The sequence below is a fragment of the Cavia porcellus genome, unplaced genomic scaffold, assembly GCF_034190915.1.
Source record: "Cavia porcellus strain 051 isolate PalLab524CR breed Dunkin Hartley unplaced genomic scaffold, mCavPor4.1 scaffold_2, whole genome shotgun sequence".
In the NCBI taxonomy this organism is placed as follows: domain Eukaryota; kingdom Metazoa; phylum Chordata; class Mammalia; order Rodentia; family Caviidae; genus Cavia; species Cavia porcellus.
The window spans coordinates 119,308,665-119,327,659 of NW_026947485.1; the positions used below are offsets into that span (position 1 = coordinate 119,308,665).

An 18,995-nucleotide genomic window follows, 5' to 3' on the forward strand; every position below is an offset into this window, starting at 1 on the left:
TCTATCTTTGATCATGAAGTTGTAAATATGATAGACAAACCAATGAAGAAGCCTTAAGAGAACATTTTATTAGGTGCATATGGCCCAACAAACAAACAACAAATGGAAGCTCTGCTTATGGAGATGTCAGCAGGAACAAAGAGACAGAGGAAAACAAACTGTAGATTTTGCCACTTACACTATTATGACCCAACACATTTTGTGAATGCCTGCTTTTGATGCCCTTTCTGTCCCTTAGCATGTTGGCAGGTGGTTACCACTGAAGGTGGATTTTTCTGAGACAGCACAATCATGGAGAGCCAAATACAGAGAATAAGACAGGTATCCTTTTAAAAAATATTATTTACAACCTACTTGTGACTACAAAGGAGTCAATACTTGCCTGTCTCTGAAGACGTTCCAAACCAGCAGTTTTCCCTGACAGCATTTCAGCATTGCTGTAACAAATGTTTGTTGAATTTGTTGATAGTTAACCTCTCTAGGTGACTGTTTTGAAGAACAGTCTTTTAAATATTCAGGACTGGATGCATTTGTTTTAAACACTTAAATTCTAATCCTTAGAATCCCACCAGGCCTAGCATGCTGCAGCCAGGATGCCAGACACAAAACTTTAGGAGCTAAATGTTTTGGCAAGGGCATTGTAATTACTTATTGATTCTATTAGCTTTCTTGTTGCTGAAACACAGATGAATTTGGCTTATGGTTTTAGGGAATTCAGTCCATGGTGTGCTGGCTCCAAGGCGGGAACATCATGGCTCAGTTGGTGCATCCAGGAAGCAAAGTAGGGGGATAGCACCAGAAAGGAAGAGGCAAGGGACCAGATGTGGCACCCAAGCCACACCTCCATTACCCACCCAGACACACCCAGGGGTAAACTCCGCTATTCTGCTCGGCATTTCTTAATCCAGTGAAGTCGGTATATTGAAATTAATGGTTACTGACCTTTTCCCATTTTCCTAAGGAGTTATGTTTTGGAGACTGGTGACCCCCGCCTGATGGGGCTTTTGTCTAGGAAGGGACACCTGTGAATCGCCCCAGGCAGAGCAGCCTTGAGACTCCTCATCTGGGGACTCTGAGGGTGACTGCTAATGAGTCTGAGGGGTTTTTTTCACATTAAAGTTCTGAAAAGGCGCTGGTAACACAACCCCGGGAGGAGGGCTGCATCTTTCCCTTTTATTGGTGATATGCTTGTGAAATGTAGAAAATACATGAATCGTGGGGAGTGGGTGTGCACACATGTCACGTTGTGAACCTTTTCACTTTTCCTGCCTTACTCCTGTCTCCCTCCTCTCTCAGCTCCCTTTGAAGCTCCACCAAGGCTCTCTGGGTTTTCTATCATGCGTCTTTTAAATCGTTCTTATTTATACTTGAGTTTCTCATATGAGAGAAAACATGCAATATTTAGCCTTCTGTGTCCAATTTGTTTCACTTAGCTCTATGGTCTCAGGTAGTCTTTCCCACAAATGACTCAGTGTTGTCTTTCTTGGTGGCAGACGAGTACTCCATTGTGTATAAACACAGTATTTTCTTCATCTGTTCATTTGTTGGTGGCCATGCAGGCTGCTTAGCTATTATGAGTTGTTCTGTAGTAAGCATGGTGTGCATGTAACATGACGTCTTTACCTTTTGGGGAAGACACTGAGAAGAGGAATAGCTGGGTCAAATTAACTGTCTGAGGAATCTCCACACTGATTTCCACAGAGGTTGCACCAGTTTACAAGCAACATCGTAGGAAGGTTCTTCCACCCACCATCTCACCAGTCCTCAGGGGTTTTAGGTCTTGGCAGGGGCTGTTCTTCCCGGAGTGAGGCGGAGTCTCAGTGTTGTTTCGATCCACATTTCACTAAGAGCCAAAATACTACTTTTTCATGCACCTATTGGCCATTTGTGTTTCTTCATTTGAGAATGGTTCTTTCATTTCACTTGTTCATTTTTTGGATCGTGCCTTTTGTTTTGGGAGGTTCTGCATACATTCTAGGTATTAATCTTCTGTCTGAAGAGTAGATGACAAAATTTTTCCCTATTCTGTAGGTTCTGTCTTCATTTGGTTGTTTCCTTTGCTATGCAGGTTTTAACTTGATACAGTTCCATTTGATGGTTATTGGTATAATTTCTCATTCAACTGAGGTTCTGTTAAAAAAAAAAAGTCCTTGCCCATGCCTATGTCTTCATGAGTTTTACCTTCAGCAGATTTATTGCGTGTGTTTTTATGTCTAGGTCTTTGATCCATTTTCATTTAGCTTTAGTGCATGATGAGAGAGAGAGGTCTAGATCATCCTTCTGCCTCTGCCAACCCAGTTTCCCCAGCACATCTGTCATCTTCCCTCTAGTGGGGCTTTTGGCCACTTTGTCAGAGACAAAGTGCTCAGGCACCCTGGGATTTTTCTGTGTGCTCAGTCCTGTTCCACCGTGTCTGTTGTGTGCCTGCATCACGACATTTTTATCCCTCTAACTTTGTGACGTCACTTGGAATCTGGGGTTGGGATACATCTCGCTCTTGTTAGCCAAGGTTACTTTTGCTATGTGGAGTCTCTTCTGGTTCCATATAAATTTTAGGACTGCTGATTTTTTTTTTTTTAGTCGTGAGGAATGCTGCTAATATTTTGATTGGTGTTGCATTGAATATATGTGTAGTTTTTGGCAAAACAGCCACTTTCACGTTATTTGTTCTGACTGTTCAGGAGCAGGGGACCTCTTTTCATTTTCTGATGTCATCTTGAACCTCTTTTCTCAGAGGTCTTTCACTTCCTTGGTTAGTTTAGTTTCTAGGAATTAATTTTTATGCTGTTGTGAGTGGAATTGTTCTCCTGATTTGTTTCTCAGTGTTTGCTGTTGCTGTGCAGGAATGCCATTGCTTATTATGCATTGATTTTGCATCTACACCTTTGTGGAATTTGTTTAGTAGTTCTAGGGGTCTTTGGTGAAGTGTTTTGGTTTTCTGTGTAAGGGATCATGTTGTCTGTCAATAAGAATAATTTGACTGCTTCCTTTCCTATGCATATCTATTTTATTTCTTTCCCTTTCTTGATTGCACTGGGTAAGGTTTTGAGAACTTTATTGAACAAGTGCTAAGGGTGGGCATCCTTTTCTTGTTCCTGATTTTAGAGAAAAAGCTTTCAGTTTTCCCCCATTTAGTTTGATGTTAGCATTGGGTTTCTCATAAATGGCTTTATCAGTCCAAGATAACGTCCCTCTATGCCTCTTTGCACTGGAGTTTTTATTGTGAGTGGCTGTTGGGTTTCCTGAAAGGCTTTTTCTGTGTCTGTTGAGATGGTGTTGTTATTTTGTCATTACTTCTGCTTACGTGATGTGTTACATTTACTGAGTTTCATACATTGACCCTTCCTTGCATGCCTGGTCATTATGATTTATCACATTTTGTTTTCCAGTATCTTTCTGATAATTTTTGCTTCTACATTCGTTAATGAGTTTGGCCTATAGTTTTATTTTTTCTGTCAATTCCCTTGCCTGCTTTACTACCAGGGCAATGCTAGCTTCCATCTGTGCTCCTCCCCTTTCAGAGTCTCGGGAGTGTGGGCTACATCTTCCCGGAAGCTCTGGTTGAATTCTGTGGTGGATCCATCAGGTCTTGGGCTTTTCTTAGCTGGTAGAGTTTTTATTGCCATTCTATTTCATTACCTATTATTGGTCTGTTGTAGCTTCTATAGTTGCTTGACTCCATTTTGGTAATGTCTATGTGCCTATTTCTTCTAGTTTCTCCAATTTATTAGAATATAAGTTTTCTAAATAATTTCTTATAATCCTCTGGATTTGGGTAGCTGTGATTTTACCTCTTCCTTTCTTTTCTTTTCTTTTTCTTTTTTGAGTTAGCTATTTCTTTTTCTTTTTATTGGTACGTGTTTGCCATGCATAATGATCACATTCCTCATAGGGAATTTGTACCTATACAATATATATTTCCCTTTTTTCCCCATTCTCCTCCCCTCCCTTCAAGCTTCGTTCCCTTCCCCATTTGCAAAAGCTCTGTTCTCATTTTTTCTTGCCATTCTCTCTTTTAACCCCCTTCCCCTTTTTTCCCTCCCTCCTTCCCTCCTTGTTCACTTCCCCTTTGAACAGTCTGTCTTCTCAGTATCAGTCCTCTAGTTTGCTCCTTATTCACTCTCTGGGTTTCTCACACAAGAAAAACAATGTGATATTTAAACTTTAAAGCAATGTGATTTATTTCACTTACAATTATGGTCTCAAGGTGCATCTGTTTATCTAAAAATGCCCCAAGTTTATCTCTTTATGGCAGAATAGTACTTCATTGTATTTAAAAAACACTTTTTCTTTATCTGTTCATCCATTGATGGGCATGTGGACATGTGGGCTGTTTTCAAGATTTAGCTATTATAAATTGTGCTGCTATAAACACGGGTATGGGTGTATCACTGTGGTATGATACTTTTAACTCTTTTAATAAGATACCTAGAAGGAAAATAGCTGGGTCAAATGGAACCTCTAGTTTTAGTTTTTTTGAGGAATCTTCATACTGATTTCCATAGTTATACCAAAATTGAGCCAAACAACTTTAAAAGCTATAATAGACCAATTTACTCTCTCACCAGCTATGGAAAAGGGTTCCTTTTCCTCCCCAGCCTCACTAGCTACTGATTGAATTCTGGATCTTCACCACCAGTCTTTTTGGAGTGAAATGGAATCCCAAAGTTGTTTTAATTTGCATTTCTCAAAGGATCAATGATGTTGAACATTTTTTCATATATTTATTTGCTGTTTGTATTTCTTCATCTGAGAAGTATCTCTTCACTTCAGATGGCCATGTGTGTACTGGAAGAGAGGTAGCCTTTTTAGTAAATGGTGCTGGGAAAACTGACTTTCTACTGGCTGGAGATTAAACCTTGACCAGTATCTCTCACCATGCTCTACACTAAAATCAAAATGGATCAAAAATCTAAATGTTAAAATAGAAATAATTCACTAGAAGATAAAACAGGTAAAACTCTTGGCAAAAACTTTATGAATAAAATCTTAATCACACGGGAAATCTTACAGAGAATCAGCAACTTGGATTGCATCAAGTCAAAAAGCTTTTGTACAACAAAAGAAACCACCAACAGAATGAAGAGACAGGGAAAAAATTTTTTTCACCAGCTCCTTCTCAGACAAAGGGCTAATATCTAGACTATATTAAGAATTCGAAAACAATCAGATGTCCTCCAAATTTAAAGAAATTTGTTACTTCTAATTGCAATGGTATGGGTTTTTTCTCTCCTTTTGGAAAGAAGCTTTTTTTATCCTTTCATAGAACTGACCCTGATTCACTGATTTTTAAAGATCAATTTCATTAATTTCTATCTGGTTTTTATAATTTCTTTCCTTCTACTAGTTTTGAATTTGGATTGTTCTTGTTTTTCTGGGACCTTGAGGCCTATAATTAGATTATTCATGATTTCTCAATTCTTGAAATGAGTATACAGCATTCACAGCTACAAACCTCCCTGTTACAACTGTATTCTTTATGTCTCAGAAGTTCTAGTGTGCTGTGCTTTCATTGTCATTTGATTTTAGGAACTTTATTTCTTCACTGATTTCTTCTGTTACTCACTGATTCTTAATAATATATTATTTAATTTCTATGTGTTTGCAGGCTTCTGTGTTTTCTTTGCTATTCATTTCTAGTTTCATTTCATGGTGATCCAACAGTATGCAGGTAACTAGTCCAGTTCTTTTATATTTATTTAGGCATGCTTTATGGCCTAAGACAAGATCTATCTTGGAAAAAGTGCAGTGTGTTGCTCAGAAAAGTATGTATTCTGTCTTTGGAGAAAACACTCCGAGGATATTTGTTAAAACTGTGTGTTCAATGGTGTGGTTTAACTCTGGTTTTTTTGTTGTTAATTTTTTGTCTGGTTGACCTGTCTGTTTGTGAGAGTGGAGTAGTGAAATTCCCTGCTGTGGCTGTATTAGTGTCAGCAGCGTATTTATGCCTGTAGTATGTTTGTATATCTGTCTTTTTATGTCCAATAGTTTTTACTTTATGAAATGGGACAGATGGACATTCATTGCATATATACTTAAAATTATCGTCACTTTTTATTGAACTCTTCCCTTTCCCAGGATGTCATAGCCATCTTGGCTGAGATGAGGCATTTTAAACACATTTGTACATGTGTGAGTTACATCTTATTACATCCATGTGTGTTTAAATTAGTTGCTTTGTGTTCCCTGAAGTGCGCAGGAGTCTCCCCCAACCTGCTGTGCTGTAGCCTTTCCATGGCTCACTCTCGCTCTCCCTGTGACACATATCCCTCTCTCTGGCAGCTGTCTGAATCGTTAACACTTCCCAGGGTTTGCTCACAAGTCACTTACTCAGTGAGGTCAAAATTTGGAAACCACCCATGGCCAGTACTCCTTAGTCCTCTGTCTTTGCCTTGTTACCATAGTACATATTGCTTCTTAATACATGATGCAGTGTGTTCCTTTATCACATTCTGTGTTACTGAAGCATCCTTGTCCCAGCCCAGCTAGAAGGTAACCTCCACACAACCATTGTTTTGCTCACTAATGTATCACAAAGGCTTAGGACTATGTTTGGCATGCGCGGTACCAAATTATACAGCTATCTCTTTCTAAAATTACTTACTTCTTATCTCATTACCACTGGGAGAATCTTGATGTGATAAGATACTAGTTTCTCTATTGTGAATTAAAAGTTATTTTTCATTTTGACTTGGTAATTCCATTAAAGGGAATTTATCAAGAGAAAATAATCAAAAAGAAGAGAAATAGCCATAGCTCATTTGTGACTACACTGAGCTGGGTATTGTTCCATAATAATTTAAATGAACGACGGCAGAGGAAACTTATGTGGTTGTGCACCATCTTTGTACAATAGCACATCACAGCAAATCATAATGGTGACTTTTTACCCAGATAGGAAACATTTACCTCATAGTACTGCATAGAAGAAAGTACGTTTCCATCTTCCAGTCTTTACTGACCATTTCTGGTGTGCCAGACTGTGCCCCAGGTAGAGGGGAACAAGGTCTATTTCCTCAAAACTTCCCTGCTAGTTAGGTAAGGCAGGAAATGATGAATATGGAGGAAAGCACAATAATTTCCTGGAGAGACACTTGCTATAAAAAAGGCCAAACAGCGCAAAGGAGTGACTGGTTTGTGTGAGCATGAGGTGGAGTGGATTTGCCACTGTAACCAAGGGAGGAATGGTGGGGATAGCTCAGTCAGCAGGGCCAGGTCTCCCAATGTCTGGACCTTATGTGAGGGAGGAGGGGAACTAGAAAACGGTACCCAGCAGAGAAGTTGCATCCCGTTGTGTTTGAAACCAGCAGGGGCAGAGACCAAGCACAGGAGCCTGGAGGATTGAGGAAAACTGTCTTGGTGGGTAGTGGGGGCGTGGATTTGAACCCCCATAGAGCAGTGATGTGACAGAAAACAGAGACCCCAGAGAACTTTAGAATATAACAACAGACTGTATTTTCATGATGAGACATAAGGTTGAGAACGAGCAAGCAATGTAGAATGATTTGATTTTGCAGCACTGCGTGGAGAGTGAAAGCAGGGTGATGTTTCAATCTTTTTAATTATTAAAAAATGTAGCCAGTTGCACATGCCTGGAATCTGAGAACTTGAGGCAGAAGGATGACCATGAGTCCAAGGCCAGCCTGTGCTAGTGAGTTGGAGACCATCTGAACTACATATCAAATCCCTGCCTCAAAAAACAAAACAAAACAGTTTTCCTAACTATAGATTTTTTGCATGCTGCAGATGGAACCCGGGACCTTGTGCGTGTGAGTATTTGCTCCCCAATACTCCATACTGCGAGTGGAGTTACACCACAACACGCTGTACTGTGAGTTTTAGAATCAAGTTTAAAACCAAAGGGACACAGAAAGAAATACATTATGCTAATCTCTCGGTTTTTATTAAATGATGTAGGAAGAATGTAATACTACAACAGATTCTGCCTTTTTTAAAAACCTGAAAAGCTAGTTTTTTAAAAAATGGAAAAGCTACAAATTTTAAGTATTTTTGCAATCTAAGTAAAACTGCATTTAGTTCTTATGCTTTTAACCTATTTTTAACTCCGTTGTTACTCTAGGTTGACAAGCGTTCATTTCTCTAGACCTGATATGTCTGAGAACTTGTGGTTCGTAATGTCAGCTTTAGTGTCCCACCGATAAAAAAGTCAGTATGGCTGTGTAGGGGTCTCTCCATGTCGGCTTATTACTTAGCATTGTATGAATGTCACCGAGAGAGCACAGATGACATCTAACCGTATTCTCCACATGGTCGACAGAGATATTCTAAGAAGCAAAATCAAAAGCACCACCGATTTCCAGCTGTTAAACCAAGCGTCTCCTCTAAGTCTGAAAAGCTGTCATTGTCTTAAAGGAACTAGTGTTGAGGAGAGCGTTCTTTGATTTCCCATCTTTTCAGTACATGTTTCAAACAGGATTACCAGTGCCTCTGCCCCCAGAATAGCAGGAAGAGCCCTGAATTATGGGACCTGAAACCTGAGTTTGAACTTCAGCTTGGTCCTGAGCCAGCTACATAGTTTTGGAGATTTGTATTTCCCAAAACCTGGGTTGCCCTGATATAAAATTAGTAGTTCTATGAGCTCCAACCTTTTATTTTCTCATTACTTGATTTCGACAATAAAATTTATTTTGAAAGCCTTCATCTTTTTGTAATAGTTTACTATTTGGCATGAGGTATTTATGATTGTATTATCCCCTTCCAACGTTAACACACACATGTGTACTCGCACACTCACCTGTGCACATGCGTATTTGAAAAGCAGAATTTGACCCTACTCTGTAAATGTGTTCTGAAAACAATGTAACACCACTACTGAAGGCAGCTTGTTTTTGACTTGTAGCAGAAACATGACATTCAAATGTTAATTGGGTGAATAAATCTTGTTCATTTTACAGACATGGAAATGTCAGTGGAATAAAACTATTTATCACAAGATAATGGTCTCCTGCCACCAGATAAATGCCAAGATGAAGATACTTATTGAAAATGTATCAAAATATTCTGTTGCTATTTATTGAAAATAAAGCTTGAGGAAAAGTTCAACTTGCCAGGGCAAACATGAGAAATGCTCTGCTTATGTGATTAGTATATGGTGGTATCAAAGACAGAGTGTGCGATGTGTGCGGTGTAGCTCCGAGACTCACGGCGGTGATGGAGGCAGCAGGGAGGAGACACCTGGTATTTCCTGAGCTCTTACTGCCTGGCAGAGTCCTGGGTGCGTTCGCTAAATGTAATCCTCACGGGAACAAATTTTGAAAGGATTATCCTCATTTTACAGGTTAAGTTAAAAGCAGAGTAACTCTCAGGCATACAGAGAGAATTGCCAAGCCTCAAGTTTAACTTAGTCTGGGCTGTAAACCAGGGGCTTTACCCTCGCACCTTGTATGTGTCTACTTATAACCTGCAAGTCTGAATACCACAGTGGTTTTTAGTTTGGAATTTTGAGATTATTTCCCCAAGTTTTGTTGCACTTGATGACCAAATGCATCTTAGATCTAATGGTGCATTCTCTTTAATTCATGTGGAATAGTGTGCATTTGCAATGGAAAAGGGCATGCCCAAAGGTCTTGCGGATTTGATAGCTCTGAGTGAATGAAACAGCCCTAACTCCAAGCATTTAGATGCCTTTTTTCTAGTAGTGTGTGTGTTTGAAAGGCTTTTGATAACTTCTACTTCCTGCTTCCTAGCACTTTGATACCTGTGTTTTCTGTTTACTTTTCTTATGTTTTAGTGCCATAGTGATCGTCATAAGATACATTGTTTGGATGGTTATTACATATAGATGGTTAATTAAAACTGCTTATGCAAATAAGAATTACTGTTTACTAAAGCTTCTTCTAATCTATTCCTGACAACCCTTGGTTGTGTTCCTCCTCCAAGCAGCGCCCTTCTCCATCCCACACAGATGCTGGGTGCTGTCATCTCCCTCCTCTGGGTGGCAGGGGACCATGTGGTCCTCTAGCTGGAACCCCTCTCTGCCTACCACTTTTAGGATTCATGTACCTGTCAGGGTTTCCCTCCTAGGTGGGGGGCTCCTGGCGTTATGTGTTTTCCTTCTCAGTGCAATCCATGCTACCCAGCTAGGGACTCCTGCATCAGCAGGGCAGTGAGAGAAGCATGAGTATGGTCTCTTTGTTTTCAGAAACAGAGAAAGCATTAGGGCCTTGAGACTTCCGGTCCTTTGCATAGGCTAGTGTCATGAGCTCTCTGTGAGATACATTGGCTTTATGTAGTTAGTAAAGCTCCCAGAGACAATGAATGAGTAGATGATTTAACTGCTAGGGATACAAAGGAGAAAAGCTTAAGTGTTTAATGTTCTCTCAAGAAGAAAATAGAAGTTCACACTGCATTCTCATGCTATGTAAGTATTGTGTGAACTGGTAAATATTTTTGAAAAAGCTGGAATCCTCCTCTAGTTCTTTTGGATCTGCGCCAAGCACCCTGTGTCTCATGGGCCACTAACTCTGTCTTTTAATGCCTTTTATAGACGGGAGACCTCTCACCCTGCAGGACATCTGGGACGGAGTCCACGAGTGCTATAAGACACGGCTGCTGCAGGGGCCTTGGGACACAATCACCCAGCAGGTCAGTGCCTCTGTGCCTCCCACCTCCCACCTCCCGGTGGGGCTCTTCCCCTCCGGGCCTCTCTGCATCCAGCTCCCCATCCTCTCCTCCTCCTCCACCACTGCAGCTCAGAGTTTCCCTGAAAATGCTTTCCCTGACTCACACTTTTGTGGCGTCCTGATGTTAAGCTTTCATAGCACCTTATAATTTTCTTTCATGGTGCTTATCTCCATTTCAAATGAGTTATGTGATGACTTCTTTAAAAGCTTCTTATCTGTCCTGACCATTATTTTGTGAGTCCCTCTGAGGGTTAACTTTTCTTTAGCCACCAAGTCCAGCACCAGTGCAGTGACTGGGCTCTAGTAGGTGTTTAGCTAAATTGTATTCCAGAAATGAAAATGGAAACTGAGTTGGCATACACTAGTTTCTTCAGGTTGTGTTGTCTGTGAGGTTGCAATTATGGAGACACTGAACTTTGGATTAGTAATAAGTTTGTAAATCAATCAGCAAAAGGGGATATAAAAAAACAGATCTGCAAAGCAGAACTAATAAATTTGTCAATCATATAAGTCATTATTGCCACATTGCTAAAGTCAGCAGTTAATCACTGTAGAATTTGAAAAATATCACCTTGCAACCAATCATGTTCTTCTTAAAAACAGTTTTGCCTTAAATCAAAAACCATTTTTTTCCAGGCCTCTATGAACCTTAATGAAAGCTTCCTCTAAAAATGAGTTTATCAGCCATTAGAATTTTCATGCCATGTGTTTGATCATCATAATGGCAATTTTTCTCCTAATCAACAGAGACTCCTTCACTCCTTATAAACAGTGCTTCAGTAGTGACTGCAGGTGACCTTTTCTAGGTTTTCGAGGAGGACTGAGTTAGCTCTCAGCTTGCTCACACTGCCCCTCACACTGCTCCTTTCCTCGCCCCTGGCCTCTGTGACAGCTTCTTTAACCACTTCTTAACCACTGCTATTCTGAGCTCAGCCCTGCTCCTTGCTAGCAAGTGACTGCCCAGGGCCAGTGGCCTGCTCTCCCGGCTTCCCTGCCCCAGCCTCAGTGGCGGCTCCTACCTGTTCTCCTCCCCTTCTAGGCCTGCTCTCTGCCCCTCCACCCTGCACAGCCCCTGCTGAGCATAACTGCCAGTGCCTCTGTCCCCATCTTGTGCAGCTCATTCTTGGAAATCTTTCAGAGTTAATGCCTTCCGTCTGTGTTCTATTTCCTACTTCTCTCATATGCTCGTTTTTCTGAAACTACCACAGCTTACAAAAATAGCTCTCTCTGAAATCCCAGTTTGGTAGGCCAGGCGGGTGTAGCTGTTACAAAGAACAGGAATGTGATATACAAGCAAAGCAGACCTGAAGGTTTTCTCAGGAGCATCATGTTTTTCGCAATCAATTTTACATTACCCTCTGAGGTCATGGATTTGAGTGGTAAGTGTTTTGGCTTCCGGTGCGTGGCCAGTGACCACAAATGGTCCGAAACTCCTGTGTAGACCTGGAGCCTGCAGGACAGAAAATGTTTGATCATAGGAGTCGGGGAAGATGGCAGAGGATAAAAGAAGAGATCACTCAGAGCATATATGCATAGTGTGTGTGTGTATTCATTTAACTTCAGCCTTAGCACCTTCTTCTCTATTATTTTTCCCATTATGCTTCTCAGTCCAGTTCTTGTCCTTTGCCTCTTTTTGCTCACTAGTAGCTCTGTCACTGACCTCTTCAGGGCCAGCCTGCAGCTACCTCTGCTCTGCCTCAGGGCATAGGAATGGGATTTAGAATTCAATTGTATTATCTTAGTTTCCTAATCTGATGTCATCAATAGATTTCTTTCCATCCACGACCCATATGTTGTTAAACAAGCGAACCAGTGTGTACATTGATTGTTTTTAGTAGAACTTTAGTGTTTCAGCATAGAGGCCTGGGAGTGGGCTGGGTTTTCCTGCTTACCATAGAATCATAGTAGTATAGGTCACGTAAGCGTTTCTCTTACTAATGCCAAAGCAGAGGCTCTCTTAATAGGAGAGATGTTTGATGTAACCCAACTAATACAACTATACTATAAAACGTAGGTGGTGCTAGGGAATTCGTCTGTCTTATTTGGATCTGATCTGGGATTAGAGTCGCACTCAGTCCGAAACTCTGTTTAAGGGTCAGAGTCACTTAATGTGACATGTGAAGACCATCACGAGCAGCTCAATGGCTGCCTTGCTCCATTTGGCATTTGAAAGTCATCATCAGCATTTCCTTGAAGCTCCTGGTCTTTAACCCTTCAAGTTAACGGGTTGGTGTCCACACCTTGTCATGTGCATCCTATCTTTGGAAGAATGGGTTTTCATTTGTGTAGGACCCTGTATGGAAAATAAACAGGGTGTCCTAATAGGATGAGAGTGAGTGTGTCACATAGCCCCGGAGGAGAATAAGCCGATAGCATGTTGGTGGTGCTGCGCAGCAGACAGCATTTTGCAAAATTATACTACAGAATCATTAGCTTGCAGACTGAACATGATAATAACATCCTGTCCTCCAGATTGGCTTAAAAACAAGGCAGCCTTTGCACAATACAGGGTGCATCTCCCTTCGTTTCGAGGCCTGATTGTGCTTGTGCAGTTTGCTGCTCTTCATCCTCTGTGATGGCACTTGTGTCCCGGCAGCATCGTCTGTCTGGATGCTGAGGGCCTGCTCGAGGCAGACGCAAACCCTCTCTTTGGAAGACAAGCCACTCACGCATCTCATGCATTTGATTGTGGTGATTACTCACCAGCTTTTGTCCGCCCGTAGGACTCGGTATTATCCCATCCCTGAGTCTATGCAGAGCCTGCAGGAGACAGGAAACAGAAGCCTCAACCAGCAGAGCGAGTATTACGGGAGCCAGCGTTGGAAGGCGCTGGCTAACAGGGCAAGGTTAGGAAAAGATTTTGCTTGAAGACATGTGTGCAGGTGTGTGGTGGTCAGATAGTCATTTTCTGTTTTCTTTTTAAAAGCCTTTCATCTTGAAAGTTTTGAAACATGTATAAAAGTGGAGATAATAGAATGCACTTAGGCTCATGACCCATCTTATTTATTTAGTCATTTATCTTGCTTCTGGGCCACAGTCTTGAGCATACCAAACACACTCTGCCACTAAGCTGTGACCCCAGCCTCTGATGGTTTTATTTTTTGAAGCAAATTCTAGATACCGCTTTACCTCATTCACAAATATTTACATCAGTAGGGGATTCACGTGAATTTTCACAGCAGTTTTGCTTATAATAGCCCCAACCAGAAACAACCCAGGTGTTCATCAGTGGTGGCTGTTTACAAACACTGGCACACTCTCACTGTGGAATACTACTCAGCAATCAAAAGAAACCAACCACAGATGCATTCAACAGCCTGGATGAACCTCCAGGAAGTTGTGCTGAGCACAAAATGACAATCCCGAGAGGTTGTATGGTGTCTGGCTTCGTTTGATAAGGTGTTTGAAATGACTAAGTTGGACTAGGTGCTGGGCAGAGGCGTGGCTGTGGCAGTCCAAGGTGTTGTTTGGTATGATCCTTCCTGTATGCCTTATAAACTGGGTAGTTAGACCATGAATCCTGGGCATGTTCTGGTTAGATTTTTTTTTTTTTTTTTTTTTTTGGCAAAAATACTGCATAGGTGTTTCTGCTTCCATAAGGAAGCGTGTCATGTTTGGTTGTCACTCTGCTTTTGATGCTAGCGTCCATCAATAATTATTGCCTACACCCATTATTTCATTAAAGTGTGCAAAATAGTGCTGTTTCAGTTGTATCATTTATTGTTTATTAGTTGGGTTACTTGTGTGCTGACAAAGTTCCTCCCACCAGTCCACTACCTGAGATGCGCTTTGTGTAGGAGTCAGCCCAGTGCTGGGCTCTGCTCTTTATGTTCTCAGCTTTCCAGATAATGAATCTGTTTTCTGTCAGCCTCCGAGGTGGTCAGTTTGTTTCCTGAGTTTTATGAACTCATGGACATAGTTTTCTATGCATTTGAATCCCTTGTAGCGGTTACCTTGATGTTCAGGGCACTGCATCTTTCTCACTAGTATTTGTTTGCAGTATACAATGTTTCCTTCTGTGAGTTGCTCCCTGTACCCCGCATATCTTTATTCCCTTTTTCTCCTCTTTCCCTCCCTCCCTTTTCCCTCCTCCCATCTCCTGATCCCCTCCCTGTCTGAGCAACATCTGTCTACCTACTTCCTAGTCTCTGTCTTTTATTTTGCTCTTTATTTATACGTTGGGTCTCCCATATAAGAGAAACTATGCAGTATTTAAGCTTGTGCGTCTGCTTTATTTCTTAACATTGTGGTCTCCAAGTGCATCTATTTTCCTACAAGTGCCTTGGAGTTTACCAGGACTTTGAGGCGCTTTGCTTTCTGAAGCCATGGATGTGAGCTAGGAAAGGCGAATGTGAGGAGCAGCTCGGGGACGGCACCGTGCAAGGACCGTGCGGAAGCAGGCTGAGCGCGGGTGAGAGTGAGACGGGAGGACCCTGGGCGCTTTCCCTGTGCATCTTGCAGGCATACTGACTGCATTTTGGAGACTTTGCATGCAAAAACAGGATAGCTAATTTCACTGAGTTTCATTTTCTTTCCATGATAAGTTTTTCAGGGTTCAAAGTTAAAAAAATCACAGCACACAGAAAACAACAACAACTCTTCAGGCACCTTTGGGTGAATAGATTGCATTGCTTTTGACTCGATGATGCCGGAAGTCCCTGGTGAAGGATTCTTAAATCATGAAGCTTGGTGTGTTGCCTGGTGGTTTGTAATGATGGCTGATAAACTGATGATTTAATTGTGCTTCCTCTAGTAATAATCTCAAGTGCCCGCGTGAAGTTCCAGTGATTGGCTTTCTTCGGAGCTCAGTCTCCCTGGAGCCTTCAGGCATCTCTTACACACAACATCCGATAACTGACTTTTAACTGTTCGTATTTTAAATAATACAAATCAATTAAAACACACAGCTGTTTAACAGAACTTCACAGTGCCAGCATAGGTCTCTGTGGGTATTTCCTGATGGCTCTAATGACATCAATTTAGTGCACCTGGTAGGATCCGCGTGTGCTGGAAGTGGCTTAATTCTTAAATGACAAGAAAATTAAGCAGCCTTCTCAGCTTGCTGCTGTTTCCTCAGATCACAGCCAGCTCCGCTGCTGGCTTCTTTCACGGTGAAGCTTTATTTCAGTGGGGCCGCAGACATTGTCTGATTGTTTTCTCTGTAATTTTCCGCTGATTTGTGGAATCTGAGTTTCTAGATCTTGATCGTAGGTATTAATAAGTCCTTTCATAGGTGAGCTTATGACAGCACAGAAAGGTGTCACCTGGTTTGCAGGCTTCCTGTAGAAACCTTCGGTTATGTTAACGGTTCTCAGCGACCCCGTCTCAGGAGGGTGAGACAGTCCTACCAGGGCACCCTCACCCCTCCGATTGCTGAGGGTACTGCTATTTTTCTCTGTCTCTGCTGATAATTAGTTTTCGATGTCAGTCTGTATACATTGTGGGTTTTAGTATGCACTGAGTGCTGATGGTGGGGTGCCGCTCAGTGCCAGACTATTTCCCTTCCTCCCTCCATTCTGTATCCGTCTCTTTCATTTTGACTCCATCGTGCTGTTCTTTTCTGGGAACAAACATGTTTTCTTGAATTCCATTGGTAATGTAGATCTTCCTTAGATTAACAGGGATGGGAAACTTCCTCATGACCTTTAGCTGAGCAATGTTTTTGAAATTTGTTTTTAGCCCTGCAATCTTGGTGTGTTCATGGGGAGTTGTAAGTGTATCCTAAACACCAGGCATTGAGGTAACATACCTTCATATCCAACTTCTCCTTTTTGAAATTTCTGCCTACTAGACACTGTGTAAGCATTCAAATTAGTCTAAAGAAAAAGGGAGAAGACTTATTATTTGAATATTATTAAAATAATTTCTAAGGTGTTTTGTTTTGTTCTACTTTAATGAGCATTTGAGATGCATAGTTAGCACGATAAACTTCTTATCATTAGCCAGGATATGCTGGTGTATTTGAGTTTTACTTCCTTGTGTTGAAGTTTTATTTCACTAGACAATTTAAAAAGAGACTGGTTAATGTTCTTTGTTAGAAGTATATCTGGTTAAGCAAAATATTGCTCAGCTCTTTACCATCAGAGTTACACTGTCGACTCAGCACATGCCTGGAATTTATATAAGGTCCTTACTTACAGGACTGCACAGCATTTCATTGACCCTTACCATTTCTGTTCCTAAGAAAGGAGCAACTTATAAATATAAAAATAAAATACCATTTAAAATGCTTAATAATTAATTTTAATATTACTCATCCTAGCACATTCCATTTTGGTAATTACCTACCATCAATTTTTAATTTTTAATAAACATCTTAGCTCTCAAACTGGAAGTCTGAGTAGCAGTCATCTTCTCACTTCCAGTTTTTGAGAAAGAGGTTGGTGATGCCCAGGCGGGCAGAGAGGGTGGGGGTTGGGGCTGGGGCTGGGAAGGGGCCCTGCAGGGAATGTCTGGAGTCCAGCAAGGAGTGGTGCTTCCCAGAAGAGATGCTGTTTGCTTTATCTGCTTATGGTAGAATGGTTGCCATACGCCATATAACGTAACAGGCATTTACTTAACATGTAATTTATCTCCGCTTCCTATTTCCTTCAGAGTCTCTTTTCACTGATTATTTCCCCTGATTCCTTTCCAGGTCAGCTACTAAATTCCCTATATTATACCTGCTGCCGATACAGCTGAAGCATGAGCTAATAAGTGGGGCTAATACCCAGAATATCAAGTGTATGTGCAGGTCGAGGATGTATGCAGCTGTTTCATTGCGTGCTTGTGTTTTTTTTTTTAGCACATAGTTTAGGTCTACTTCCTGTTGTCTACTCTGAATTTCAAAACTTTCTAGTGGTCTACACTGCAATGTATTGTTGCTCACAGGTACTATAATTATCAAAACCAATGGATAAGAACCAAGTGGTGGGGGGTAAGACAGTTTTAGCAGAAAACTCAGGCATGGGAAAGTTTCTGAGCTTTCAAAGCACAACAAATAACAAGGAAAAGCCAATTAAATACATTGTGTTATTGTGTTACAGAAGGGAGCTGACAAGTTGATTAGAAGAGACCAACTTTTTTTTCTAAGTAGATTAGCTTACGAATATGGAAAAATGGTCTCCTTTGTAGACGCTGCTTGCCCAACCCTAGGTGGCGGAAGGGGTGAAGGAGAGTTGTAGGTGTGTGACAGCTGGGGCTCACCCTGGGTGCAGGTGCGGGCTGTGAGGGTCCTCACTGCAGTGCCCTGTTTAAGTGTAGGCTGGGTTTTGTGTGTTCTGAAATGATTTTGCCCTGACTGCCTTTAGGCTGGGTGTGAGTCTACCGTTAGTGAGGGTCCCTGCCCTCTTGGCGCCTGGTAGCCTATTTTATTTACTGTGCCTGTGCATTTTCCAAAGGCATTTGACTTCTGTTTCTGTGTCAATACGAGATATAAAGAAGGAGCTTCAGAGATACTACATCAATCTGAACACATGAATCTTGTATGTGTCTCAAACTGTCCTCAGATAACAATCTAGTGTGAAAAGTTTTTATATCGTTATTCTCTAATTTTAAAAATTAGAGAATATATATATCAAAAAACTTTAATGGAATACAAAAATCATAAAGAAGAAGGTAAAATTACCAGAATCTCAATCAGTAAGTTATACTGTTAATTACTAATATATTGCCTTCTAGAAGTTTTATATGTATGATGTTTATGAATATATAATATATTCATATATATGAGTATTGTATATGATCATGATGCATACATTATGCATGTGAATATGTAATTCTAAATATGAACACAATTTTAATGTGTACATTATGTGCATAAATATAAACTACATACTACTACATATTATACATAAATATATATGCATGCAAATGAATCATGCACCTGATTTTTAAAATTTATATTGCACGTATCTTTTTATCTCAGTTTTCAAGTATTTTTTAATCACTATATAGGATTCTATAGTAGAATAATGCCATAATTGTTTTAAACAATTTTATTCTGTGAATAATGAGGTTTCTCAAACGATATTACACACAGTTCCTAAGTGAAAATGCTTACATATGTACATATGATTTATGCTGTCATCCAATTTTTCCTTTGAGATACATTCTTAGAAATAGAATTGGCAAGTCAGTGAATATTTACTTTTAAATGCTTTTGTTCGATGTTCTCATGTCAGTTTCACAAAAAGCATGTTAATTCCTCCTACCAGCAGCATATTAAAGTACCCACTTCCCTGACTGCTCACTGACACCATTCACAATCATTTTCTTAATATGTTACAATGGGATGTAAACTGATTGTGATTAAAGTCACTTATGAATTGCTGGGATGTGGGCTTTTCTTGCTTTGATTGTCATTTGCATTTT

The 18,995-nt window shown here is 40.7% G+C and overlaps 1 protein-coding gene across 6 annotated transcripts in view; it reads left to right on the plus strand.

Annotated features, from left to right (window-relative positions):
- Atg10 (autophagy related 10) overlaps positions 1–18,995 on the plus strand; it is a 232,250-nt gene that overhangs the window by 157,476 nt on the left and 55,779 nt on the right. For all 6 annotated transcript variants that reach the window (XM_063245285.1, XM_063245290.1, XM_063245288.1 and 3 more), the window contains one exon: positions 10,508–10,605. In XM_063245285.1, coding sequence (XP_063101355.1) covers positions 10,508–10,605 — 98 coding nt within the window. The remainder of the gene's footprint in view (positions 1–10,507; positions 10,606–18,995) is intronic.